At 42.3% G+C, this 24,353-nt stretch overlaps 2 protein-coding genes and 1 non-coding gene across 9 annotated transcripts in view; 2 read left to right on the top strand and 1 right to left on the bottom strand.

Annotated features, from left to right (window-relative positions):
• The window catches only part of DDI2 (DNA damage inducible 1 homolog 2), a 42,191-nt gene extending 27,126 nt beyond the window's left edge, over nucleotides 1-15,065 (top strand). The window contains exons 1-3 of one of the 3 annotated variants that reach the window (XM_043484743.1): nucleotides 2,197-2,275; nucleotides 4,449-4,511; nucleotides 6,995-15,065. In XM_043484743.1, the coding sequence (XP_043340678.1) occupies nucleotides 7,027-8,880 (1,854 nt within the window). In that variant the 5' untranslated portion in view covers nucleotides 2,197-2,275; nucleotides 4,449-4,511; nucleotides 6,995-7,026 and the 3' untranslated portion in view covers nucleotides 8,881-15,065. Of the gene's footprint in view, nucleotides 1-2,085; nucleotides 2,276-4,448; nucleotides 4,512-6,994 lie in introns of those variants that run through there. The other 2 variants (XM_043484744.1, XM_043484742.1) reach the window with 2 other exon arrangements.
• On the bottom strand, nucleotides 1,138-1,241 carry LOC122452623. The gene has a single exon (XR_006272786.1). It is a non-coding gene; the product is annotated as a U6 spliceosomal RNA (small nuclear RNA).
• Nucleotides 15,066-22,718: 7,653 nt separating the features above from the next.
• The window catches only part of PLEKHM2 (pleckstrin homology and RUN domain containing M2), a 41,215-nt gene continuing 39,580 nt past the window's right edge, over nucleotides 22,719-24,353 (top strand). For 2 of the 5 annotated variants that reach the window (XM_043484992.1, XM_043484989.1), the window contains exon 1: nucleotides 22,720-22,999. In XM_043484992.1, the coding sequence (XP_043340927.1) occupies nucleotides 22,940-22,999 (60 nt within the window). In that variant the 5' untranslated portion in view covers nucleotides 22,720-22,939. Of the gene's footprint in view, nucleotides 23,000-24,353 lie in introns of all 5 variants that reach the window. The other 3 variants (XM_043484988.1, XM_043484990.1, XM_043484991.1) reach the window with 2 other exon arrangements.

Here is a 24,353-nt window from a genome sequence, read left to right on the forward strand (position 1 = left end):
TCATCTTCAGTCACCCGTTTCTCCTTTTGCCTTCAGTCTTCCCCAGTATCACTGGAGGAGGAAATGGCAAACCACTCCAAGTTTCTTGCCACAAGAACCCTGTAAACAGCATGAAAAGGCAAAAAGTTTCTGAGTAGAACTCGAATAATTTTTTGATGGATTTGTAGGGCTATGAACATAATACACAATGATGATTTTACTGTGAGTTTAAGTTTAGTAAATCCTTAGTAGTTGAAAACAGTACTTGGGAAGAAAAGTATCGAGATTAAGGGAAAAGATTACATAAGATGTTGGAAATGGAAATGTTTGTTTAATACAGGAAGAATAATTTATAAATGTGTTAATTTGCAGTGGTTTTTATATTTCTACTCTGAAGCCTAATAATGTGTTGAAACAAACTCATTGAAGAAGGAATTAGTGTGCTCTTGGACAGTAAAAATTCACACAAGGTTTCATATCTTGTCAATATTTTTATGTCACTAATGTTTTTTAAGTTTTTTATTGCAGTGTAGTTGATTTACAGTGTGTTAGTTTCTGCTGTACAGCAAAGTGAGTCAGTTATACATACATCCATTCTTTTTTTATATAGGTTATTATGTAGGGTCCTATCTAGGGCTTCCCTGGTGACTCAGAGGTTAAAGTATCTGCCTGCAATGCGGGAGACCTGGGTTCGATCCCTGGGTTGGGAAGATCCCCTGGAGAAGGTAATGGCAACCCACTCCAGTATTCTTGCCTGGAAAATCCCATGGACAGAGGAGCCTGGTGGGCTTTACTCCACGGGGTAGCAGAGTCGGACACGACTGAGCGACTTCACATACAGGTTATTACAGAGTATGACTAGAGTTCCCTGTGCTACACAGTAGGTTCTTCTTAGTTATCTGTTACATATACTGTAGTGTGTAATGTCAATTCCAGTCTCCCAATTCATCCCTCCCCCTTTTCTCCCTTGTTTTCTATGTCTGTGACTAAGTTTCTATTTTATAAATAGGTTCATTTGTACCATATTTTTAGATTCCACATATACAGAATATCATATATTGTCTTTGTCTGATTTACTTCACTCAGTATGATGGTTCCTAGGTCCATCCATGTTGCTGTAAATGGCATTGTTTCATTCTTTTTTATGGCTGAGTAATATAAAAATAAGAATGCTTCACAAATTTGCATGTCATCCTTGCTCAGGCAATACTAATTTTCCCTATATCATTCCAGTTTTAGTATATGTGCTGCTAAAGTAGCACGCTAATTTTCTTTTCTAAATGTTTAATATTAAATTCCCACTAAAATATATTGCAGAATAATCAAGCTGCAGAATTTTAAGTTGAAGGAATGAGTGAATTCATATATAAATAAAGTCCAGTTAAATCTATTCTATTTTCATTGCTAATCTTTCCCTTTTTGTTTATTTTTATTTTATTATTTTTTTTTAACTTCCCCTATTTTTAAGTCATGATATAGATTAGCAGTCCCAGCTTTACAGATTCAAAACATATGTGTGTAACTGTCCTATATTAAGTAATTGTAAAAATATACTGAAAAGGAGGCTAGCATAAATATGAAATGCAGAATATTTTTTATAGTGCTTGCCTTGTCATCCATATATGACTTTTGAGACCATTGGTATAGACTTTAAATAGAAGCTGTACTTTTTACACTAAGCAAAAAGCAAAAGTGTGCAACTGTAAAACTGAGACATACCATTTATATAGTTGTATATTTTTTTTTAAAAAGTCATTTATGTGTTTCTAAAAGGTGTGGCTGTGGATTATGCCTGGTAGTTTTCCAAATTTTTTGCAGTGAACAGATGCCACATTTAAATTCAGATGTGAACCATTTCTGTATTTGACAAATAAGTGTGAAGTATATCCAGTAGAGATTATTCTGCTATACAATTTAAATATTTTTAAAAATTCTAAATTAACAGTGTCACATAGATTAAGTAAAATCGGTTTTGTTTTGTTTTTTTGTTTTGAGTCATATCTGTCAGTGTTGTTCTTTATGAATGGAGTTATGAAGTTCAGGGTCATAATTTTCCTGCGTCATGTTTTTTCTGCTATCATCTGTATTTGATTTCTTCTTTCTAAGTGTTCCATTGACCTCAAGAAGAACGTACTCGTGATCGGCACCACAGGCTCAAAGACCACCTTCCTTCCCGAGGGGGAGTTACCAGAGTGTGCCCGATTGGCATATGGGGCCGGGCGAGATGAAGTACGGCCAGAGGAGATTGCAGACCAAGAACTGGCAGAAGCCCTTCAAAAATCCGTAGAGGATGCAGGTATTTGGAACAGCCGAGCTCGCGAGTAATACTCTAGTTACTGGTGGGTGAGCCAGGGAAGTTCGGGCTTCAAAGGGGAATAAGGACCAATTCATAATCCATCTCATCATCCTGTTGTAGGTGTTTTCTTGTCTTCTTACTGCCTCCTCACATCTCCATGTACAATATAGAAAAGCTCCCGTGTTTCAGTAGACTCAGAAGCAGCTGTCCATTGGTGTGTGCAGGATACACTGGGGAGTTCTTTGCTTTGGCACATTTTGGTGGGACTCATAAAGAATCTTTCTTGTCTTTTTTTTTTCCCTGAAGAAAATTATAACAGTAAGCAGACACTTCCTTTTGAGTTGAACATTTCCTGGAAATTTTCTTTTTCACTTCTTAGGCCCATTTACTTTGGAGGATGACATTGTGTCTGTAACCGAGCAACCCTAACTTTAACATCTACTGAAAGTACTTCCACCTAAGGCTTCCTCCTCCACCACCTGAGTCTCAGTTGTTGTAGCTTCTTTAAAGAACAAGCCAAGTTTTCTGGGGTAAAAATGGAGGGATGCAGTTACGCTGAAATCTCACATCTGTGGATAAGTTTTTTTCCCGTGTGTTACATATCAGTGACTCTGGGGTATCTTCTAGAAGCTGAAGAGAAGTTTGAGTTATTTTAATGTCTTGAGCTGTAATTGTGCATTAGTGACTAGTATCACACATGGCATTTGCTGATAAAGTAAAATATATTAGAGCTGTAAGTTGAGGGAATAGCTTTCTCCTAAAGACCAGAGAAAAAAAGATAAGGGTTTTAACAAAAAGCAGCCAGATTTTGCCAGTGCATGTCGCTGGAGAACATCCAGTGATCTAACCTTGAGACTCTCTAGAGTAAGTGTGGTTGCAGATGGAGCTTCTAAGCTGGCTTTGTTCAGAATCTACTCCACCACCACCTTTTGACTCAGTTTACATATCAAATACAACTTGGATGGTGATTTAGTATTTTGTATGAAGGGGGGAATTTTGAGCAACCTGACAGATAATAGTTTTAACCTTAGCTACAAGGCAAACTTGAAGGGTTTGACATACTTACTTAGAAGGTGTTTGTGTTTTTGTTTTTTTGTAACTTGTCATCTTAGTTATAATGCTATTTATTAATAACATGAGCGTGTATTATCACTTTGTGAAACCTCTATTCTTTCCCCCCACAGTTTTGGTGCTTTCATTTGAGAAACACCAGCTGGCAGTAGCCGTGCTTTATAACCTACTAACCTCAGGCCCATTTACTTTGGAGGACGACATTGTGTCTGTGACTGAGCAACCCCTAAGTTTAATATAACCGTTAACCTCTTCGAGTAATTATTTTCTTTTAATAAAAAGTTTTGGAGATTAAAATAGAAACCACAGATGTTTTCAGCCATAGTGAAGGGGGTATACCAGTTTTAAAGGATTAGAAGGAAATGGCTCTCTACCTGTGTGATGACCTTTTGTTACTGAAAGTATATAGCTTGTGCTAATTTTTGTAATGTTTAAATTGTGAGATAATTCTTCAATATCATATTGTATTTGTTTGGAACATCAGCATCCTACTATTAATCAGAATCACCTAACTGTGAACATAGTAGATAAACGTATTTTTCCCTAAAAACTGTCTCTTTGGTGTGGATACTCCATAGCAGAATATCTTTATCTTTTCTATTGATTAAAACATAATTTAAAAATACTAATTCAGAGTATTTGAAAAAATAAAGAAGTTAAGCCAGGATAGGTAATCAGGTTTGGATTATTTTTCTTCTAAAAATAAATCTCAACTGAGACAGAAATGTTGAAAGTTACTATCATATGTGTTTGCTCACTTTTACTCCATAAGATTTTCATATCATGTAATTCCATCTATGGATCTACTTTTTTTCATCTCTTTCACATGTTTGCCCATGAATTCTCTGTGTAGGTGTGGAAAATTAATTTCTTCCCAAATTCTGTTGAAAATCTGTTGAAGTTGACATATTGCTTTATGTATTGTGAGAGAATTAGAGCAACTAGCAAATCTTTTTGATGTTCAAACTACAAGAACATTCCCCCACTTGACTCTGCAGTTCCTGATCTTAAAGATGGCAAAGGAATGGAAACTGTAACCCTGCATGCTGTGTGGTTTGCATTGTTAACCCAAGTTTGCTTGTCTGTTTCCTAATTCAAACAGAGCGTCAGAAGCCATGATGCATGTAGTGTGTGTGTACTGCAGCTGGAGTGGGCCCCAGACCAGGTATTTATAGACACCACATTAAGCCTTCCACCCAGTCGTCGTCTGTGGTCTGAAAGTCTTTGTATCCACAGCAGTTCTAAAATTTAGCTTCTGTCATTCACCAGTTCACCTTGTTTAATCTGGTTACAACTAGCCTGTATGTATATATATATATTTGTATGTTGGCATACATATGTATCTAAGCACAATTTACCAGTTAAAATTTTATCAGTTATTAGAAAGTCCACAGGGGGAAAAATCCCAGTGAAAACAGATGACCATTGTGAATATCAATCAAGAATATCAGCATCATAGCACTTTCTTGTTGAAGATAACCACGTTGTTAGGAATTTCATAAGTCCCTTTCTTTTGAAAAACTGGAAGTGTGTTTTTCACATTACTACACATAAGTCCCATCATTATTCAGGGGCAGCGTTTTCATCCTATTGAAGAAGAAATGGAAGCTTAGACCAGGTGACTTGGCCAGGGTCACAGAGTCAGTAACACAGGCAGGACTGAAGTTTAATCTTCTAACAAGAGCTAAAACTTGACTTTTCCCTCTCTCCCTAGCCTGACAGTTTTTCCACAGGAGGCACTCTGCTTCCATTTCCCTGTAGCATAAATATAATAAATGTCAGCCTGAGTATACTGACTGATTTATTAAAAGGAAGAAAGGCAGTCTTTTTAGACTGTCAACCTAGGAATGTATAGGGGTTTGCAGGCTGGTTGTAATTAGATACGTAGCATTTAATTACTTCTTTCTTTCATTTTCCTCATAAGGATGGGTTAAAACAGGCATTATTTATTATTAATGTCCATTGTCCTCATCCTCTTCTGCTGTCCTGTAGTACTGACCTCGTCCTCCCCTACATTTAGGACTTAGGCCAGTGAAACTTAACCATCTCAGCTACAGGAGGAGTATATGCTGCCTTCATAGTGAGTACGGAATGCATTGAGGTTGGTTCACCTTCGCCTCACCCAGTTATAACTGACATACCATTGCCAAAGGCCATTACCTTCGCCCACCTCTCCACTGCTGACATGGACATTTCACTACAGTGCATCTTTCTGTTCCCATTAACTGAAAATTGAACCTCTTTCAGAGTTAGCTGTCCAGATTGATAAATAAAACTATTTACAGTGTTTCCAGACTCTAATGAATATATTTTGCACTGAAATACATGCTGTTCTTCTGTTTACCCTTAAACTATAAGAAAGATTGTTTCACAAGAAGTCAGTAACTTCCTGACAGTGTTTTATCTTTTCATGTTGTTAACCTAGGTTGGACTAGAACGATTTAGAGTCCCTTGAATCATAACTGCATTGCTTCATGACTTCTAAGGCACAGTTAACATGAAGCATTTGAGTGGCACCTGTCCTAACAATTTGTATTGTGATGTCATTTTTGTTACCAGCCTTTGACTTTTAATTAAAGATTGTGTAATAATTGCATGGAGGTCAATTTTTAGTTGGATGGATTAGTATCAGAAGGAGAGTTGGAACTGAAGTTTAATGACATCATGATGTTTGTGTAGAGGTGTGGGTATTTAATCCTTCCATCTTTTATGAATGGTCAGTAAGTTGCAGTGAATCTAAATTGTTATTGCCTATTGGAAAATTTATGAACTATATCCCTCCTCTCCTCCTATTTCCCTGCCCTTAAAGTAGGAAATGTTCTTTCCTAGTTATACTGTGTTAATTCGATAAAGTAACTGATACTCCTTTTCAGAGTTGGGTTGTTTGGTAAGATAATAATTGAGATTTAGTCTGTTTGATCTTTACCTTTATTTTTGTTCTGAGTCAAACTCACACCGTTTTTGAAATGTTCGGATAGAAATAGAATGTTTGCTTCTCTGTCTTCTAGATGTCCCTGAGTAGTATCACATTGTTATTTCTGAGACATAAATCCCAGACATACCTGGCTTTAGACTTCTCAGGGTCCACATTTGACACACTGCAGTGAGTTGGCAGGAGGATCTTCCTAGCACCGAAATCAGCAAGATTATATTGTGCGTTTAAGAATCACCTGCTTCAAAGAAAAAAAGAATCACCTGCGTAACTTACTGAATAAAGAGACTCCTAGGTTTATTCCTCAGAATAATGTCCTACAGTCTGCATGCTTAGCAAGCTTCCAGGTGGTTTGAGGGCAAGTGGTAGAGAGAACACACTTGGAGAAAGTATTTTGGAGTTCTGAACCCACTGAGAGTAAAGATACATAAATGTCCTTCAGTCTTGAGGACTAACTTAGCCATTCTGTGGTACCTAAATAAAAATTATTGAATTCCAGTATACATAGTTTATCAAGAACATGCCTACCTCTTATTCTGATGCTATGATATTGTCTCCCACAATGAGAATGGTTCATGTATAAAGTCTGTGAATATAAGACAGATCCAAGTTTAAGGACCTGATTTTATCTTGTTTAAATTTATATCTTCTGATAATTTTGTGGCCTTTGTAACCTGCTGATTAATCTTTTTTCCTTTCACTGTCGTCCTTTGTAGAGAAAAGCGGTAAAGAAACTACCTCACTGGGAATGTCATCATTACCAACTTCAGATGGATTTAACCATCAAGCCCATCCTCCAGGACTGAGTCCTGAGATTGGTAATCCTCCAAGTCGTGCTCACTCTGTCTCTGCTTCAGTCAGCCCTATCCAGTCCAGTGACCCAGACAGCATTGAACCTAAAGCTGTGAAGGCTTTGAAGGCTTCAGCTGAATTCCAGATAACCTCTGAGCAGAAAGAACATCTTCTTCCACAGGATCTTTCTGATTGTACTCCTTCAGCAGACAGTGCTCCAGCAAACCAGAGTCCAGCTATGCCTTTGCAGAATTCACTCGAAGAAGCCATTGTTGCAGATCATCTAGATAAATCTGCTGAAAGAAGCACCCAGGGCCTCAAATCTCATCTCCACACAAGACAGGAAGCCAATTTATCTGTCACAACTACTGGGATGCAAGACCCGCAGAGGCTCACAGGGGAGAAAGGTTGGCACCCAGATTATCAGGACCCAAGTCAGGTGAGTGGCCTTCAGCAGCACGAAGAACCAAGGAATGAACAGCAAGAGGTTATACAACAGAGTGCTTCACATGACCAAGACCATCTTTGTCACACAGGGGACCTTGAACTTCTTGGAGAAAGGCAACGAAGCAGTGCTGGTTTGGAAGCTGCAATGAAAGGAGACAGGCTACAGCAGAATGTGGACCTTCCGGGTACAGAGAAAGAGATTCTACCTTCAAGGTGCCTTGGCTACTCAAATTCAGAAACACTTATGGAAGTAGATATTGTTGAACAGTCCCTAGTTGCTGTGCTGAATTCAGGAGGTCAGAATACCAATGTCAAGAACATTGGTGCATCTGATCTCATCTTAGATAATCCCTTGATGGAAGTAGAAACATCAAAATGTAACCCTTCCTCTGAAATTTCGAGTAATTCCATTTCTACTCAGGATTTACAGCTTCTAGAAAGTAATGTTGAAATGTCTGAAACAGGTAAAGAATGCGGGGATCGCCCTTCCTCTTTAATAAGTCTCTGTGGCAGTTGTCAGCCCTCTCTAGAGTCAACAGAGGAATCTTGCTCATCCATAACGGCAGCCTTGAAGGAACTTCATGAACTTTTGGTCATTAGTAGTAAACCAGCTTCAGAAAACACATCTGAAGAAGGTATCTGTCAGTCAGAGACAGTAATTGAGGGCCAAACAGGTATTAAGGACCTTTCTGAAAGATGGACCCAAAATGAGCATCTTAAGACAACCCAGAGTGAACAGTGTTCACAGGTCTCCTTTCATCAGGCCATATCTATATCAGTGAAGACAGAAGAATTAATAGACACTTCAGCTGACGCTGGAGTGGAAGATGTAGAAACTGTTGACTTGAGGGGTCCAGATGATGACCTATTAACTGATAAGGAAGGTGTCCTGAAGTCCAAGGAGTCAGTAAACGAGAGTAGTTCTGTTACTATAGCCTCAGCAGAAGCGTCTAATCAACTACATTGCACCTTAGGTGTAGAGATTTCACCCAGACTGTTAGCAGATGAGGAGGATACACTCAATCAGACTTCTGAGCAAACTGAGTCCTCATCACCCGCTTGCATCCTGGTTAGAGATTTGGGTCAGGGCACACAGAATCCAGTGACAGACAGGCCTGAGGCCAGGGAACATGTCTGTCCTGAAGCTGCAGGGTCACTTCTAGGATTTGAACCACCTACCAGCCATCCGTCACCAAGTCCCTCCTTTCTTGCACCATTAATTTTTCCTGCTGCAGACATTGACCGGATTCTCCGTGCCGGCTTTACTTTGCAGGAAGCTCTTGGGGCTTTGCATCGAGTTGGTGGAAATGCAGACCTTGCACTTCTTGTCTTGCTAGCAAAGAACATTGTAGTTCCTACGTAACCATGGAAAAGTGGGCTAGACCATACTCTCTTCCCTTTAAAAAAAGAAAAGCTGTATATCTACACACACATATACACACTCACCACATATACAGTATATGTAGAAACCTGCAAGCAGAATGTTGAGCCAGATTTTTTTTTTTAAAGATTTTTTTTCGGCCAAAGTAATTTATGATCTCTTGTCTGATGAATTTGTCTATCCTATTTGTTAAATTTTGGGCCTTTTTTAATGTATTGGCAGTATGTGCACACAGAAGCTTTTTATTATCATTAAGATGATGTATTCTGGAATAAAATTGATGGTTTTGTGTATAGCATACCCTTTTAGAATGAGAGTGAGTGCTTTAAAAAGCAGAAGCCATGAGAAAATCCCACCACCCATGCAGCTGAAAGCATGATGTGGCTGTGTCTGTGCTGTAGGCAAGGAAGGTATGGCTTATTGACTCATTTTTTGGTTTACAAACTTGATCACATGGTTTGATGTTTGGAATGCATTATGATTCATCGGTTGTAGCAGGAAATTGAAGAATAGTTGAAGAATATTTCGTGGAGTAGCATGTTTCCATTGGTGTGGTTAGGATTTGACATTTTAATGTGATGAGTTGGGAGGGCTTAAAACTTGGGCTGCTTTGTACATCACAGGCTACTGCATGGATTGCCAGATACCTTGGGTGGGATTTTGTGAGGGAATTAACATCAGAGTGTAACATGGTGCTACCCAGATTAAAAAAAGAAAGGAAAAACTGTAATTGCAATTGCCAATGTCGATGATGTTTCAACAACTGTTGTGAGTGAAATAATGGCCTAAACACTGGAATTTACTAGCAATTGGGTTTGGTAGCATCTCACTTATCACATCTCAACCCTTAATGACTCATGGTGAACTTATGTTCAGCTGATGGGTTGGTTGCGAGCAGTTTATTTCCTTTCCAAACTCATCTTCTTCTAGGAAGTTCTTCTAAAGCTCAGTTTGAGCTGTGTTCTGAGTGAAATATTCAAGTGTAATAACCTTGTCACTGGTTCATCTTGGTGCTTGGAATGGTCAGTCTATTTGGTGAGTGTCTTTCATGGCAGTGGAAATAACAATTGGAGTTTCTGACTCAAGTGGCCTTGGTAGAGTTTTCCATCCCTTTCTTTCCTCAGGAGTTTCTTTTTTTAAGCAAGATTCGTCATATTTGTGTTTACCATGTCAATATAGAGTGGGGCATAGTATATAGATGTATTTATTGTGGCCTTTTTTTATATGAGGACTAGCCCTTGGAAATCATTGTCCTGTGGGCCCCACTGTGCAATAATTCTACTGGGTAGATTTTAGATTTTTTTTTTTTTTTCCTGGAAGATAAACTCTCTTGTATACCTAGCAGGAATCTGAAGTCCTGGTTTTATTGAAGAGAATTTTGAGAATGATAATTCCTGACTCCAGGTGATGATTTGCAATGTGTCTGAAACAGAAGCTTCAGAAGAGTGATTTGTGAACTTTTAATGTTAAGTGATTTTTGTCTGAAGTCTTACTCTCTTTGAGAGTTTATTCTTTCTGTCAAAATTTACGTCATTGAGCACAATCAAAATGGAGGCTCATATCTCAGGAGTTTTTTAAATCTTAATTTGGGGGCACTTAGACTTTGCTCTTCTACCCTATTCCATCTTCTTTCTTTTTGCTGTGATGTTTGTATGTGTATTAGGAGCTGTGAGTGATATGATGGAAAGTCGCATAGATTCCTCGTGATTCTCTGAAGTTAGGAAATGGTTGACAGACAGAGTTGTCGCTTACCGTATTCAGGGTGGCGCCCGAAACAAGTTAGCCAGATTGTCTTTACAGTGTTCTTTTAGACAATCCTGTGCTGTAGACCCTTTTGCCTGCCCTACGCCAAAGATATAAGATGCACTAGGAACCTGCTAATAGGATTTCTGTCAACCAGCTCTTAGAGCTGTGACTGTAATTAAGTAGTGGTGCTATGATTGAAGCAAAATTTAGTAGCCATGCAATGGGCCCCTGATTTGCTTTATGGGTATGATTGGGAATTTATTGTGAGCTTATAAATCTTTAGGGTTGCAAAGTGGGGTGAGTGTAGGATGGGAGGACTTATTGATGACAATAGACTCCTCCAAAAGGCCTTCTTTATAAAGATGGGCCTCTTAGTTTTCTGTACAAGCAGTTCCTCTGAACACTGCTCAGAGACTTAACCACTGAATTTTCACAATGTGGAGATTTGGGGGTCAATCCCAGGTGGGCTATAGAATATCAATCCAGAAAAGGTTTCATTACAATAGCTTTTATTGTATGTATATGTATATTTATTTCTAGGAGAAAATTCAATAGATAGGCCTATAGTTGTACACGTATTCTTATTAGGAATACTTTGGATGAGCTTAACCCACTTGCCAAATATCCCTGTCCTTTTTCATCATTTATTTTTCAACTTATAGTTGCTTTTGATTTTTTTTAAATCTTCCTGTCCATTGTTTGTGTGAAAGTAAAAATTGTTGACATTGTCAGGGTCTTGAATCATTTTTAAATTTAGCAGTTCTAAAACACGAAAGGAATTAAGGAACATGACGCTAGTGAACCTTCACTGTCAATTTTTATGCAAAGTGCAGAAATTAGAGATTAACTTCTCCAAGAATAAGATAAAATCATTGTGAACTCCTCTGATTGCCAGCAGAACTGGTGAGGCCAGCCATTACCAGTATTGGCTGCTTTATTGGATCGCTCTTTTGTCATCATCAGTAATGGACAGCCTTGTGAACAGTGCTTACCCCCAAGAGTGGTGTCTGTTTATTCACCAAAGAGAGGAGAAGATTTCCTTCCTTCAAGTTGGTTCCTATGTGTAAGATGTGTTTGATAACCAGTCAGCTATAGGCTCTAGATTTTGCCATTGTCACTGGTAAGAATTATTTCCACTTGTACCACTTTAGGCATCCAGACATCGTCTAATAGCCTTCATCCCACCGTTTGGGCTTTATCTATTATCACAAAGATTATCAGTTGCTTGGCAAAGGGAACTAGATAGATGGTAAGTGTGTGTGAAAACTGTTCTGCCTTGCAGCCTACATAACTTTCCAGAGCTCCTTGTCTCAATACATACTGAAGGGAGACACACACCGTGTATTTTTTCCCAAAGGGAAAAGATATATGAGACTTTGTGTTACCGATTTTATGATAACCAGTTGAGGTGGAATCTGCCTGTTTTTCCCTTAGCACAGCTTTTCTATCTCTAGCAAAAGCCATAAAACTTTGGGTTGGTTTATAACCATTTACTCATGTGTATATATACATGTGTGATAGATATCCTGCAGTTAATTTTACATAGATTAAAAAGTAAACATTTATTAATCTTCAGATAACAGTCTTAAGTTATGGTGAAGACTTTTATCCCACCATGTTTATAAAAAACAGCCTTGCAAGTCACTGGCCAGAAGAGTTGCAGTACATTCTGATTTCCATTTCCTATAGGTTTGTCACCTGCAGAAAGTGTAAGCAGGGCAATTGAACTGCTACATGTTTCCAACTTGCTATCACTGGTAGCATATCATAAGAGAAGCTAACTGGGTTATGCATTCTTTAGCACAAATACCAAAAAGGCAAATTTCTCCTTTGAATTTGGTGACTTAGTGTAGTCTGTGGCTGAACTAGAAACAAACACAGTTCTCAGAGAGTTCCCCTTCTGAGAAAATGAAAGTTACCTTTCACGTTAGGAGATCCATAAATTAAAATAGCTGCTTTCTTTCTGAAAGATTTAAACATGCCAATTTACAACAAGGTAAACTCAAAGCATGTCCTTGAGAACCAGAAATGTCAAATCATGGCTCAGGTCCCCCAGTAGTGATCCCTCGATGGAAGTTACTTGGGAGTTCATCGTATAAATCGTAGAACTTAAGGGAGGAACCTTTGATGTGCTTGATTTTCTCTTGTGCCTTAGTTTCTCCAAATAGCAGAGGCATCAAGTTCGAGTGGGGGATAAAAGTGGAAGTATCATTGGGGTGGGGAAGGGTAGAGAATGTCTGAAAATGGCCCTCCTGGAGATAGGCATGTATAGAATGTCCTAAAGGCTCACCTTTATTGTTGATTGAGAGTTATTCTGCACCAAATCATTTGATTTCCCCAGAAGGATTGGATTTCCATAGAAGGATTATGACATGGCTTTTTTGCATCAGGCATACAAAAAGCAAAAATGGTTTCTATGTGTTTATTATATTCTTTGTTGTGCTATCAGTATTACAGTGGTGAAAGCAGAAGTTCAAGAAATCTATTTGAACAATGAACTGTTACTCTCTCAGACTACAGTTTGAATCTTTGAATGAAAATTTGTTATTCACTCATGAAACATTAAGTGACTGGTGAGCACTGGGGATACAGCAGTACTGAAACAAACTGGAAACTGCCCTGTAAAGCTGTCAGTCTCCTCAAGAGACATGAAACAAATCTTAACTTCAAGTGCAAGATCTATTTTTGCCTATTAGCATCATTTATTTTAAAAGTCGTACTAGGATAATTTGGTTCAAATTCAGAGAAAATGGAAAAGCAGGCTCAAGATGGAATTAGAATCTGAGAACCTAAAACTGCTCTTAAAAATGTTTTTGAAAAAATGAGATTGGAGAAACCAACAAAAAATGTTCTAACATTTGGTAGAAACACTTGAAGAGATTAAGGACAGAATTCAATTTACACTGTTGGTGAGGGGGAACAGGCAGGATAAAAGTGCAAGTAAATGGAAGATGACCTAACATGCACCAGTGACAGTCAACTTATCCTTCCATCAGGACCTCCTTCCATGCAGGGTAGAAGTATGGACTGTGCTATGGCGTCCTTCCTACCGTCTTTGAGTCAGCTGCTCTGAAATACTAACCATCTGGGCCAACAAGACTTAGCAGAGAATTCTGGAAGATTTGCTGTTTTAAAGCAGTTGAGTGCAAAATGTGAAAATAGAACTCTAGAGCAGAGAATGTAGCAAGCAATGGTTCTGAGACTGGATGAGGGGCAGAATTTATTTACAAGAAAATTCAGGCCTCTGCCAAATCTTTCTGCAGGACAGGTCCATCAAAAGGACATTCTTGAGCCCAATATTTAAAATGTCACCGTGTATGTGGTAATCCTGAGGATACAGGTAGAATTTCTGAACCTTAACTACAGTGACTTCTGAAGTTTACAATTAGAAAATCCTTGCAGGTTTGTCAGTTACATATTGGTAATCTAGATCCTCTGGGGACTAAAATGTGAGAGGGTATAGCAGATAAGTTTTAGAGCACAGTCTTAGGGAATGAATTCTACAGAGAACATTGGTGCAGGGGTGTAGAAGATGGGATATTTCCCTAAAAAAAATTAAGGAGACTTGGGGTGGGGATGTGGAATATGAAATTAGAATAATTTTTACAGAATTATATTTCTCTTCATATGTACCATAAAGAGGTCTTCATTAGCTAAGTTGGGAAAGAGGTGTGCTGGTAGATTTTTTTCCTGGAAAGATACATAACTAATAAACTATTTTACCAGGAGTTTGTTTCACATTCAGCCTTGAAGGATGCATCAGTGGCTTAAAGAAAGGTAGACCTCTCTAGTTTCCTATATACTCAGATCAATTCAGCATACTAACTGTTTGCTTTTTTTTTAACTGTGCACCTACAATGAACGTTGAATGCTCATTTTTATTCAAAATTTCATTTCCATGGCAAGTTGGGCTAATGGCCTTTGCACTCAAATAAGGTTTGTTTACCAGTTTTGTAGCCATATTTGGCAAATTTTAGCAAATAGAAACCCCTCTTTTCCCTCTTATTTGTTCTTGGAATTGTTCTTTTATCGCTTTGCTGATTTTTCTTTAAGCTTTGAGACTACTGCATCTTACAAGAACTAGGCTGATTGGCAAAATAGGCTTGCCAGTAGCTCTTTCACTCCCATAAGGCGTTGGTTTTGAGAGTTGGGAAACCTCTGAGAGCTTAAGGGAACCAAACTCAGGAACCCCACAGCTGGTTGCATTGTGCCAGTGGTTTGGGGGCTGGACACGACTTGTCTGCAGCTGAGTGAGCTAGATGCATTTGGGTTTGAGTCATTGTCACATACTGAAATGTAAGTCAGCCCTGAGTAATCAAAACACTTTTATTTTATTTTTCTTTTTTTATTAGGAACTTTCTGAAGAAAAAGTGATGTGTAAAACATTTGATATTTAAGACAATAAAGTTTTTATCGTAAGACTCTTGCTTGATTAGTTTCTTTTAAGTTGATATGGTTGGTTACTTTTGTCCTTGTCTCTGTCTCCCGGCCATTTAAATAATTTATGCCTAGGCACTGTTACTTGTGGCCATGATCCTAAACACCAGAAGAAGTGAGCCACTTCCAGATAAATCCTGCAGGTGGATGGCCATCTGCTGATGTGAAACGGACACTGCTCCCCAGTGATGCACAGCAATAGAGACAACATTGGTGACAGGGTTTTGTGGCTCAGACTAGTCTCTAGAGCTAGGATGCTCAGGTGTGAATTCTAACTTTGCCACTTACTAGCTGTGTGACTTTGGGTAACTTCCCTAACCTTTCTTAGTTTCCTCATCTATAAAATGGGGACTATTGGGGTTGTCATAGGGGTTCATGAGTAAGTTAGAAACACCCTTGGGTGTTAACTAATGTGGAATTACCATTTTTTGCATGAGTGTGTGCTGTGGGGCCCTTATTGAGAGGATTTCCAGTGTATATAGGCTTCCCTGATGGCTCGGCCAGTAAAGATGTGGGATGTGGGATGACACGGGAGACTTGGGTCAATCCCTGGGTCAGGAAGATCCCCTGGAGGAGGAAATGGCAACCCACTCCAGTATTCTTGCCCAGAAAATCCTGTGGACAGAGGAGCCTGGTGGGCTACAGTCCAAAGGGTCACAAAGAGTTTGACATGACTGAACGACTAAGCAGTAGCCAATGTACATGGATCAGCTGATATATACGGGGAGTAGTTTAGAGACATCCCCGCCTTGTTCTGTTATCTTTCCTTGACTATCAGAATGCTGAGAGCCAAAGCTACTTCTAGTTGGAGGTAAGAAGTACTTATTTTTCCATTGTTCAGATCTCAATCTGATAATCAGTTCATTTGAAATGAGGTTTCTAGTACTTGATACGAGTGGAGTAAGTTGTGAAACATTAGTTATTGGTGGAAAGAATTCTAGATCTTTGGTACAGAGAAAGGGGAATTCACTGCATCTGTATTTTAAGGCGGGGGGAGATTTACAAGCATCACAGAAGTGAATTGGGGGGTTTATGGCAGGGATCTACAGCTTGCAGGAGGAAAATAGAAGAAAAGGGTAGGATATACATTTAAAAATAGAAATACAGAGGAATGGGGGAAAAGTTCAAGAACATAGTTCTAGATTTTAAAATGCAAATTAAGCAGAACATACTTCCATCTTAAAGGGCTAAATTGTCAGCAGATATACTGCTTCCCTGTTCAAAACTATTAGTGTTCTAATAGGATTAGCAAACTATCAGTTCAGTTCAGTCACTCAGTTGTGTCCAACTCCTTGCGACCCCATGGACTGCAGCACACCTGGCGTGCTGTCCATCACCAACTCCTGGAGCTTATTCAAACTCGTCCACTGAGTCAGTGATGCCATCCAACCACCTCATCCTCTGTCGTCCCCTTCTGCCTTCAGTCTTTCCCAGCATCAGGGTCTTTTCCAATGAGTCAGTTCTTCGCATCAGGTGGCCAAAGTATTGGAGTTTCAGCTTTAGCATCAGTCCTTCCAATGAATATTCAAGACTGATTTCCTTTAGGATTAACTGGTTGGATCTCCTTGCAGTCCAAGGGACTCTCAAGAGTCTTCAACACCACAGGTCAAAAGCATCAATTCTTCGGTGCTCAGCTTTCTTTATAGTCCAACTCTCACATCCATACAGGGCGACTGGAAAACCATAGCTTTACCTACCAGTCCTTATTTGTGGATTTTTGTCTAAGGAGAGCTAGAGTGGCTTGGTTCCTCATAGAAAGTTACTAAAAACCAACATTTTCCCTGTTTAACTCCAGGTATCTGAAATAGAAATTCCCCGAACCAGAAATATTCCACCACCCACCCCAACCTGTTCCTCTCGGGCTTCCCCTGAGAAGTCAATGGCAGCTTCATCCTTCCAGTGTTCACTCAGACCTTGACTCCTTTCTTTCACAACCTACATCCAACCCATCCTGGATCCTATTGGCTCCATTTCAAAATACAGTTGAAGACTTCCCTGGAGGTCCAATGGCTAAAACACTGTACTCCCAATGCAGCAGGCCTGAGTTCAACCCCTGGTCAAGGAACTAGATCCCACATGCTGCAACTAAGACCGGGCACAGCCAAATACATACTATATGCATAATTGAAATCTGATCATTTCTCAAACCATGGTCAAGGCCTCATCATCGCCTCTCACCTCAGTACTGCAGTAAGTCTCCCTGCCTCTACCCTTGTCTACAAAATGTTCTTAGCACAACAGCCAGCATGATTCTGTTAGATCACACCTTTCCTTAAACCCTCAATGGGCCCTGATCTCACTCAGGGTAAAAGCTGAAGTCCTTAGAATGCCTCCAAGGCCCCTGTGTGCCTCTGACCTTTCCTTGATCTGGAATGTCCTTTCCCTGAACACCTCCATGGTTTTTTCTCTCACTCCCTTTAGGTGTTCACTCAAATGCCACCTCAGTAAGGCCTTCTTTAGCTAATATATCTTTGTCATTTTCCTTCATTTTTCTCAACACTGACACATCCTAACATATTCTTCATTTCACTTCTGTATCTCATCTTCCCCATTAAAATGTAAGCTTCTTGAGAGTAGGGGTTTGTCGCCTTTTCACTACTATCTCCCAAAGCCTAGAACTTTGCCTTATGCATATCAGGCCCTCAGATATATGTTGAAGTAATCCGTGAATACCATTAGACTGCCTCAAAGGCCCATGAGTGGAGTGACAAAAATGACCTGAAACCCAGTCAGGTCATTGAGGTCAGTGTGCAGGTTTAGGGATTCTAGCCTGGGATGACTCTTGACCTTGGATTTGGGTGTGCTAAGTCACTTTAGTCATGTCTGACTCTTTCTGACCCTATAGACTAGCCTGCCAGGCTCCTCTGTCCATGGGATTCTCCAGGCAAGAATACTGGACTGGGTTGTCATTCCCTTCTCCAGGGGATCTTCCCAACCTAGGGATCGAACCCTCATCTTTTACATCTCCTGCATTGGCAGGCAGGTTCTTTACCACTAGCACCACCTCGGAAGACCTTGAGTTTAATGTGAATTTTAAAAGATGGGTGACAGATTCCCTGGCAGTCCAGTGGTTAAGATATCATTTTCACTGCCGTGGGTCCAGGTTCAGTCCCTTGTTGGGCAACTAAGATCCCACAAGCCTCACAGTGTGGCCAAAATAAGAAGGAAAGATGACATTATGAGGTTAGTAAGTTTGCAGGCTTCCCTGTGAGGTAGTATTTTTATTACACCCACGTCTAAGACTAATTTGGGACTGTGGCAAACAGCACTTCTCCATAATGGTTGTACCGACTTGGGCCATAATTTCTCACCCATTATCTTCCTGGAATAGAAAAGGCCCAAATCAGATGTAAAGAGAAGGAGCCTTTTATTTGGTGCAAGTTCTCTTTATGTGCTTTTACTTCTATGGTCAGCTAAAAAATTTTCTGCATCCCTATTGAATTAAAATTTAATCAGAAGATACTAAGTCAATAAACACTGAATATCATGTGCCAGACACTGAGTTGGTGCTGTGAATGCAGCATTGCATGAACTGAGCAAAAGTGCGCATTCTGCAGAGCTTATGTTCTAACAGAGTCTTTGAAGCCTGACCACGGACAAGAAAACACAGGTAGTACATCCTAAAATGAAAATTTAGGAGGTTGGCATGCTATACGGGACTAGAGGCTACTTCATGTGGAGTAAAGCCATCAGAGAGAAAAGTCTTCTGAGAAGCTAACGTTTAAACTGAGACCTGGCTGACAAGGAGGCTCCTGCCCTGTGAGGCTTTTAAAATATTTATTGGGCTGCACCAGGTCTCAGCTGCAGCTTATGGGGTCTAGTTCCCCAACCAGGGATCAAACCCAGTCCCTGTACTGGGATCGTGGAATCTTAAGCACTGAACCACCGGAGAAGTCCCCAGATGAGCATCTTGGGTGTATTGCATCAGGCTAGGCTGAGGGAACAAAGAGGCCAGAAATTCTAATAATTTATTACAAACCAAGTTTTAATCTTGCCTGTGCTATCTAGTCCAAACAGGTGTTCCTGGTTGATAGATCTCATCCAAGCAGTGCCCAGGGAACAAGGCTCTTCTCTTACAAGTCTGACCTCCCCTTGGCTTCATCCTACTTGGTGGAAGAAGAGCATGGAGGAGGAAGTGGATCACTTTATTTCTCTTCACATGCCCTGGGAGAGAACTTGATGATATAGTCACGCCTACCGCAAGGAAAGCCAGGAAATACACTAGCACTGCCGGGCTACAGTGCTGTCACTGTGGAGCAAGCAGTTCTGGATGGACAGCCCGGGGCCTCTGCCACACTGGGGAAGAGCTTTCCCAGCCAAGGCCCTCAGATGTGAACACACACGCTTGTTTAAGAAGCAGAAGGTGGGCGGGGGCTGGCACACACCAGCGGACAGATTGGAGATGAGTCAGAAAGAGAGGCTGAATCAGATCAGCTCTGGCTTTGGAGGCCTGAGAAGAGAATGGACGTTATTCCAAATGCTCTGATGAGAAGCTGTTGGAGGCTCTGAAGCAGGGAGGTTGAATGATATCCCAGTTTTCACAAACCCATATTGCTGGTGGGACAATAAGTAGGAAATGACTGAAAGTTTAACTCCCCCCGCTCCCCCCCACCCCGCCCCGCCCCAGCTCACACGACCTTAGTTCCCTGCCCCAGGGTTTGAACTTGGGTCCATGGTAGTGAAAGTGCCAAGTCCTAACCACTGGACCGCCAGGGACTTCCCAGGTGTTCAACATTTTAAAATAAAACCCCCTAGATTTACAGTTGCCTTTGTTAGTTTACCCAAGCCTAGAGTTGCAGATTGTCTGCACGTGCAGGTACCAGAGTTAAGGTATGGGACTATCGCTGTTTTTTACAATTAGTCCCTTCTCTTCCCTTCTTAGATAGAGAGCAACTTCACAAGCCTAATGGCCAAGGAAATATTTACTCCCTCCTCTAGGAATATAAATATATTTGCCTTGCGTTGTGGGGAAGGGAGGAATTGGTCCCTTAAGCCATCTTCCACTTTTTTTTAACAGTCTTGTCCAATTGTCTTTTAAGGTTATAATTGCTGGAATTTTTTCTTTTTCCTCTCTCAGGCAGTACACACCTTTGGAAAGAAGAGCAGAGGAGACCTGGTAGTCCAGGTCTGTGGCAGTTCTATGATCTTGCCTGCCTTCCCAACTTCCTTATCTAACAGTGTTCAGCAGTAGACTTAGATGCAAACAATATTATTAAAAAAAAAAAAAGAACGATAATTTTTCCTGTGTCACTGGTTTGGAAACTAAGATTTTCCCAGGGCCCCAGAGTGACTCAGTTGAGGCTTTTGACTCTGGATGCCTCAGAGTCTCATGCCCTTTCCACATGATCAGCAAAGTCTTGTGTAATAAATGAATAAGTTTCAGTTTTGAACTTGAATGACTCCCAATAAGAGGATGGACAGGCACCCTCTCTTTGTTCTTTTTTTCACAGACAAAAATGGATTCCATATTTGAGCTCTGGTGCAAGCATGCCTGCTCAGTTGTGTCCAACTCTTTGCCACCCCATGGACCGTAGACCACCAGGCTCCTCTGTCCGTGGGATTTTCCCAGCAAGAATACTGGTGCATGCTAAATCGCTTCAGTTGTGTCCAACTCTGCAACTCTATGGACTGTGGCCCACCAGGCTCCTCTATCCATAGGATTCTCCAGGCAAGAATACTGCGGTGGGTTGCCATGCCCTCCTCCAGGGGAGTGGGATGCTATTTTCTCCTTCAGGGGATCTTCCCGACCCAGGGATGAACCTACATCTCCTGCTTTGACAGGCGGATTCTTTACCACTGAGCCACCTGGGCCTAGGCCAATTATCTGCATGTGGACACACACACTGGACTCCCTCCCTTTTCCTGCAAGAAGTCTTGAGAGACTAAAATCTACCTCACTTCTCCCATCCATTCACATACCTATACAAGCCTAAGGAATTTGCTAGGTAGTAAGCTGTAAGTTCCTCCTGGATGTTGTAAAAAATTGAACCTGACCATTCCCCAATGCATGAAGATAGAAACAACATGCCAGAAATGCCACCGCCTTCATCAGACCTGTTAATAACAAGTGATAATAACATCTTTTGAAGCTGTCATGTGCCCAAGCTATGAGTAAACTTCATAGGAAGGTGGCACCCAGCAGAAGATGCTGCCCAGATGGTGGCTTGTTATTATTAAAAGGAGGGAGGAATCCTAAAGCTAGTTCATTCCTTGCTGTGGACTGAATAGATTCCCAGAAGCTGGAGTTGCATCAGACAAGTTGGGGCCTGTAGGCACCCAGTCTAGGTGGAGTGGGAAGGGAGTGCAGCAAAGCTATTAGACCGACAGGTCATTCAAGCCAGCTTTCCTCCTACTTGCCACAAACACTTCTGGACACCAGGTTGTTTCTTTCCAAATTCAAAGTAATGTTTCCTCTGCCTTCAGGCTTTTCTTCACCTGTCCAGTGACTGCAGCCTCAATCCCCACCTGTCATTCTGCCCTCTTCTATGCTCCACAGAGGCTGTTATCTCCTATTTTCCTGAACTCAGGAAATACCCTGGGTTTAGGGATTTTGCTTTTTTCTCTAAAGAGTTAGACCAAGTCCCTGTAGGGTTACCGCCTAGAATTGTTGTTCAGTCGCTCTGTTGTGTCTGACTCTGCAAGCCCATGGACTGCAGCATGCCAGGCTTCCCTGTCCTTCACTATCTCCCAGAGCTTGCTCAAACTCATGTGCATTGAGTTGGTGATACTATCTATCGCATCCTCTGTCACCCTCTTCCCCTCCTGCCCTCAATCTTTCCTAGCATCAGGGTCTTTTCCAATGGGTTGGCTCTTCTCATCAGGTGGCCAAAGGATTGGAGCTTCAGCATCAGTCCTTCCAATGAATATTCAGGACTGATTTCCTTTAGGATTAACTGACTTCATCTCCTTGCTGTCCAAGGGACTCTCAAGAGTCTTCTCCAGCACTACAGTTCAAAATCATCAATTCTTCAGTGCTCAGCCTTGAAGCTGGTCTTTATGGTCCAACTCTCACATCAGTACATGACTACTGGAAGAAAGAGAAAGAGATCTTTGGCTCAGAAAAGGGTACAAATGGCTTCTGGGCTGAGGCTGTTAGGTCCTCAGGACATGTGGACCAGCTGAAGAAGTGGGATAAGGGTGAGAACAGGCAAGGGCTTCGGGACTGAAGATGAAGTTGAAACGAAGACTGTTTTGGGGGTGGCGAGGAGCATCGAGGACCCGGAGTGGCCTAAAACTTGGGGACTGGGCGGTGAGGGTGGGGAAACCTGGGCTGGTGAAGGCCAGTCGACAGGGATCTGTGGGCAGGTCCGGGAGGGGGTCTCTACGCTGCCCGAAGCCAAGGGGCCTGGGTTTCTGGGCTGAGAGCCGGGGACTGAGCTTTGAAGGGTCTCGAGGCTAAGGAAGGGGAGGCTACGGGTGGCCTCTGGCGGGCGGGGGCGGGGTCTCCAGGTCCCGGGGGTCCGACCGGACTGGGAGAGGGTCTCCAGGGTCTCTGAGGAGGGGCCGGGGCGCCTGGGTCTGGACGCCAAGGGGGTCTCCCGGGTCCCAAATTCCCCGGCGCGACGCGGCGCCGGCGTCCCAGCCCGACCGTCGGCCTAGGCGCCGCCCCGCCTGACATCAGTTCCTGCCGCCGCCGCCGCCGCGCACAGCCCGTGGCCTCCTTCCCCGCCGGCCGCGCTCCTGAGCCGCCGGGCCGCGGCGGAGCGAGGGGCCGGGCGAGGCGAGGGCCGGGCGGCGGGCGCCGGGCCCCGCGGCCGGCACGACGGAGCCCCCGCACGGCCGGCGGCAGCGGTTGGCGGCGGCCCCGGGGCCCCGGCGCGGGAAGAGGCGGCGGCGGGGCGGCGGCGGCGGCGGCGCCATGGAGCCGCGGGAGGTGAAGGACCGGATTCTGGAGAACATCTCGCTGTCGGTGAAGAAGGTGAGCGCGGCCTGCCCGCCCCGGCCCGGGCCCGGAGCCCCGAGCCCAACCCTACCCTCCGGGCTCGGGCCCTCGACCCCACCCAGCGCCCCCTCTTTTCCTCGGGTCGCTCGCCCGGGGTCCCTCCTGTCACCGGGTCTCAGGACACCGCCCTTCCCCTCCGCGACCCCGGGGACGAGAAGCCGCCGGGAGCCCAGGGACGATGGAGAAGAAGCCGGGGCGGCTCACGTGAGCGCCGCTGCTTCTGAGCTATTTTTACAGAACAAAGTTGAGGTCAGCGTCCTGGGAGCTTCCACATAGCCAGGCCCGAGGGCCCTGCGTCACTTAGAGGGGCTGCCACTCGCCAGGACCCCCTACTCTGAGCGTAGCGGCAGAAAAGCTCTTGGAGGGCCCCACCTGCCGTGCATCCCTGGGCGGTATCGCTGCATCCTCCATCCGCCCTGTGTCTGCATCTCGGGGAGTCGGCAGTCAGGGTGACGGCCCATGACAAGCAGCTTCCAGTCTTCCCAGTTCAGGGTGACATTGCCTCTGGTCCTGAGAAGTTTCTTGAATAATCTTGCCCAAGATGGCAGTTTTGAAGAGGCTCACTTCAGAGCTTTGATTGAGAACTAAAGTACCTTTCATCTTGGACAGAGACCTATAGAACTTGGTGACACCACAATTTATGGTGCTCCCTGCAGGAGGGATCAATGTCCCAATTCCAGGTAGAGAAAAAAATATGACCTATTAAAAGCATATATTAGTAACTATCTGTATGAAGTCAGCTCATCTGAGAAAGGGTCCCCAGGCCAAAAGGTAGGATTCGTATTCACTTAAAACCAAACCAGCACTGACAATCATTTGAGGAATATTGTTGCAGTGGTTTCCTAATTTGACTTCCTAGTTCACCCCATAGTCTCAGAAAATGGGGTAGGTCGTGGGGGGATGAGGGGTAAGAGAAGGCTCATCAGATAAATCACTTCCAAAATGAAGACAATTCATTAAAGGAAGCATTATGTTTAAATAATCATGTTCCCATCTTTCCCCACTTAAATTCCTCAAAAGCAGTTGAGCAATTTTACTATTCATAAAGATTAATGTGGCTTAAAAAGAAAAGGAGATTCAAAATGTGCTCTTACTATAATGTTCCTCTAAAAGTACAGCTAAAAGTAGCATTGTAGACATCTGACAGAAGTTTTAGTTTTCCTAAGCTTTGCTTATGCAATGGGGCATTGTTTTTGCTTACTCAAGGAGTGTAGGATGAGCAAATACTTTGTCTAAAAGCAATCCATCTTTGGTAATGAAGACAAAAGAAGACAATTGACCTTTCTAATCTAATCTGGGCTGACTGTGGCTTCAAGTAGGCACCTTTCTA

This window comes from Cervus canadensis, chromosome 13, assembly GCF_019320065.1.
Source record: "Cervus canadensis isolate Bull #8, Minnesota chromosome 13, ASM1932006v1, whole genome shotgun sequence".
In the NCBI taxonomy this organism is placed as follows: Eukaryota; Metazoa; Chordata; class Mammalia; order Artiodactyla; family Cervidae; genus Cervus; species Cervus canadensis.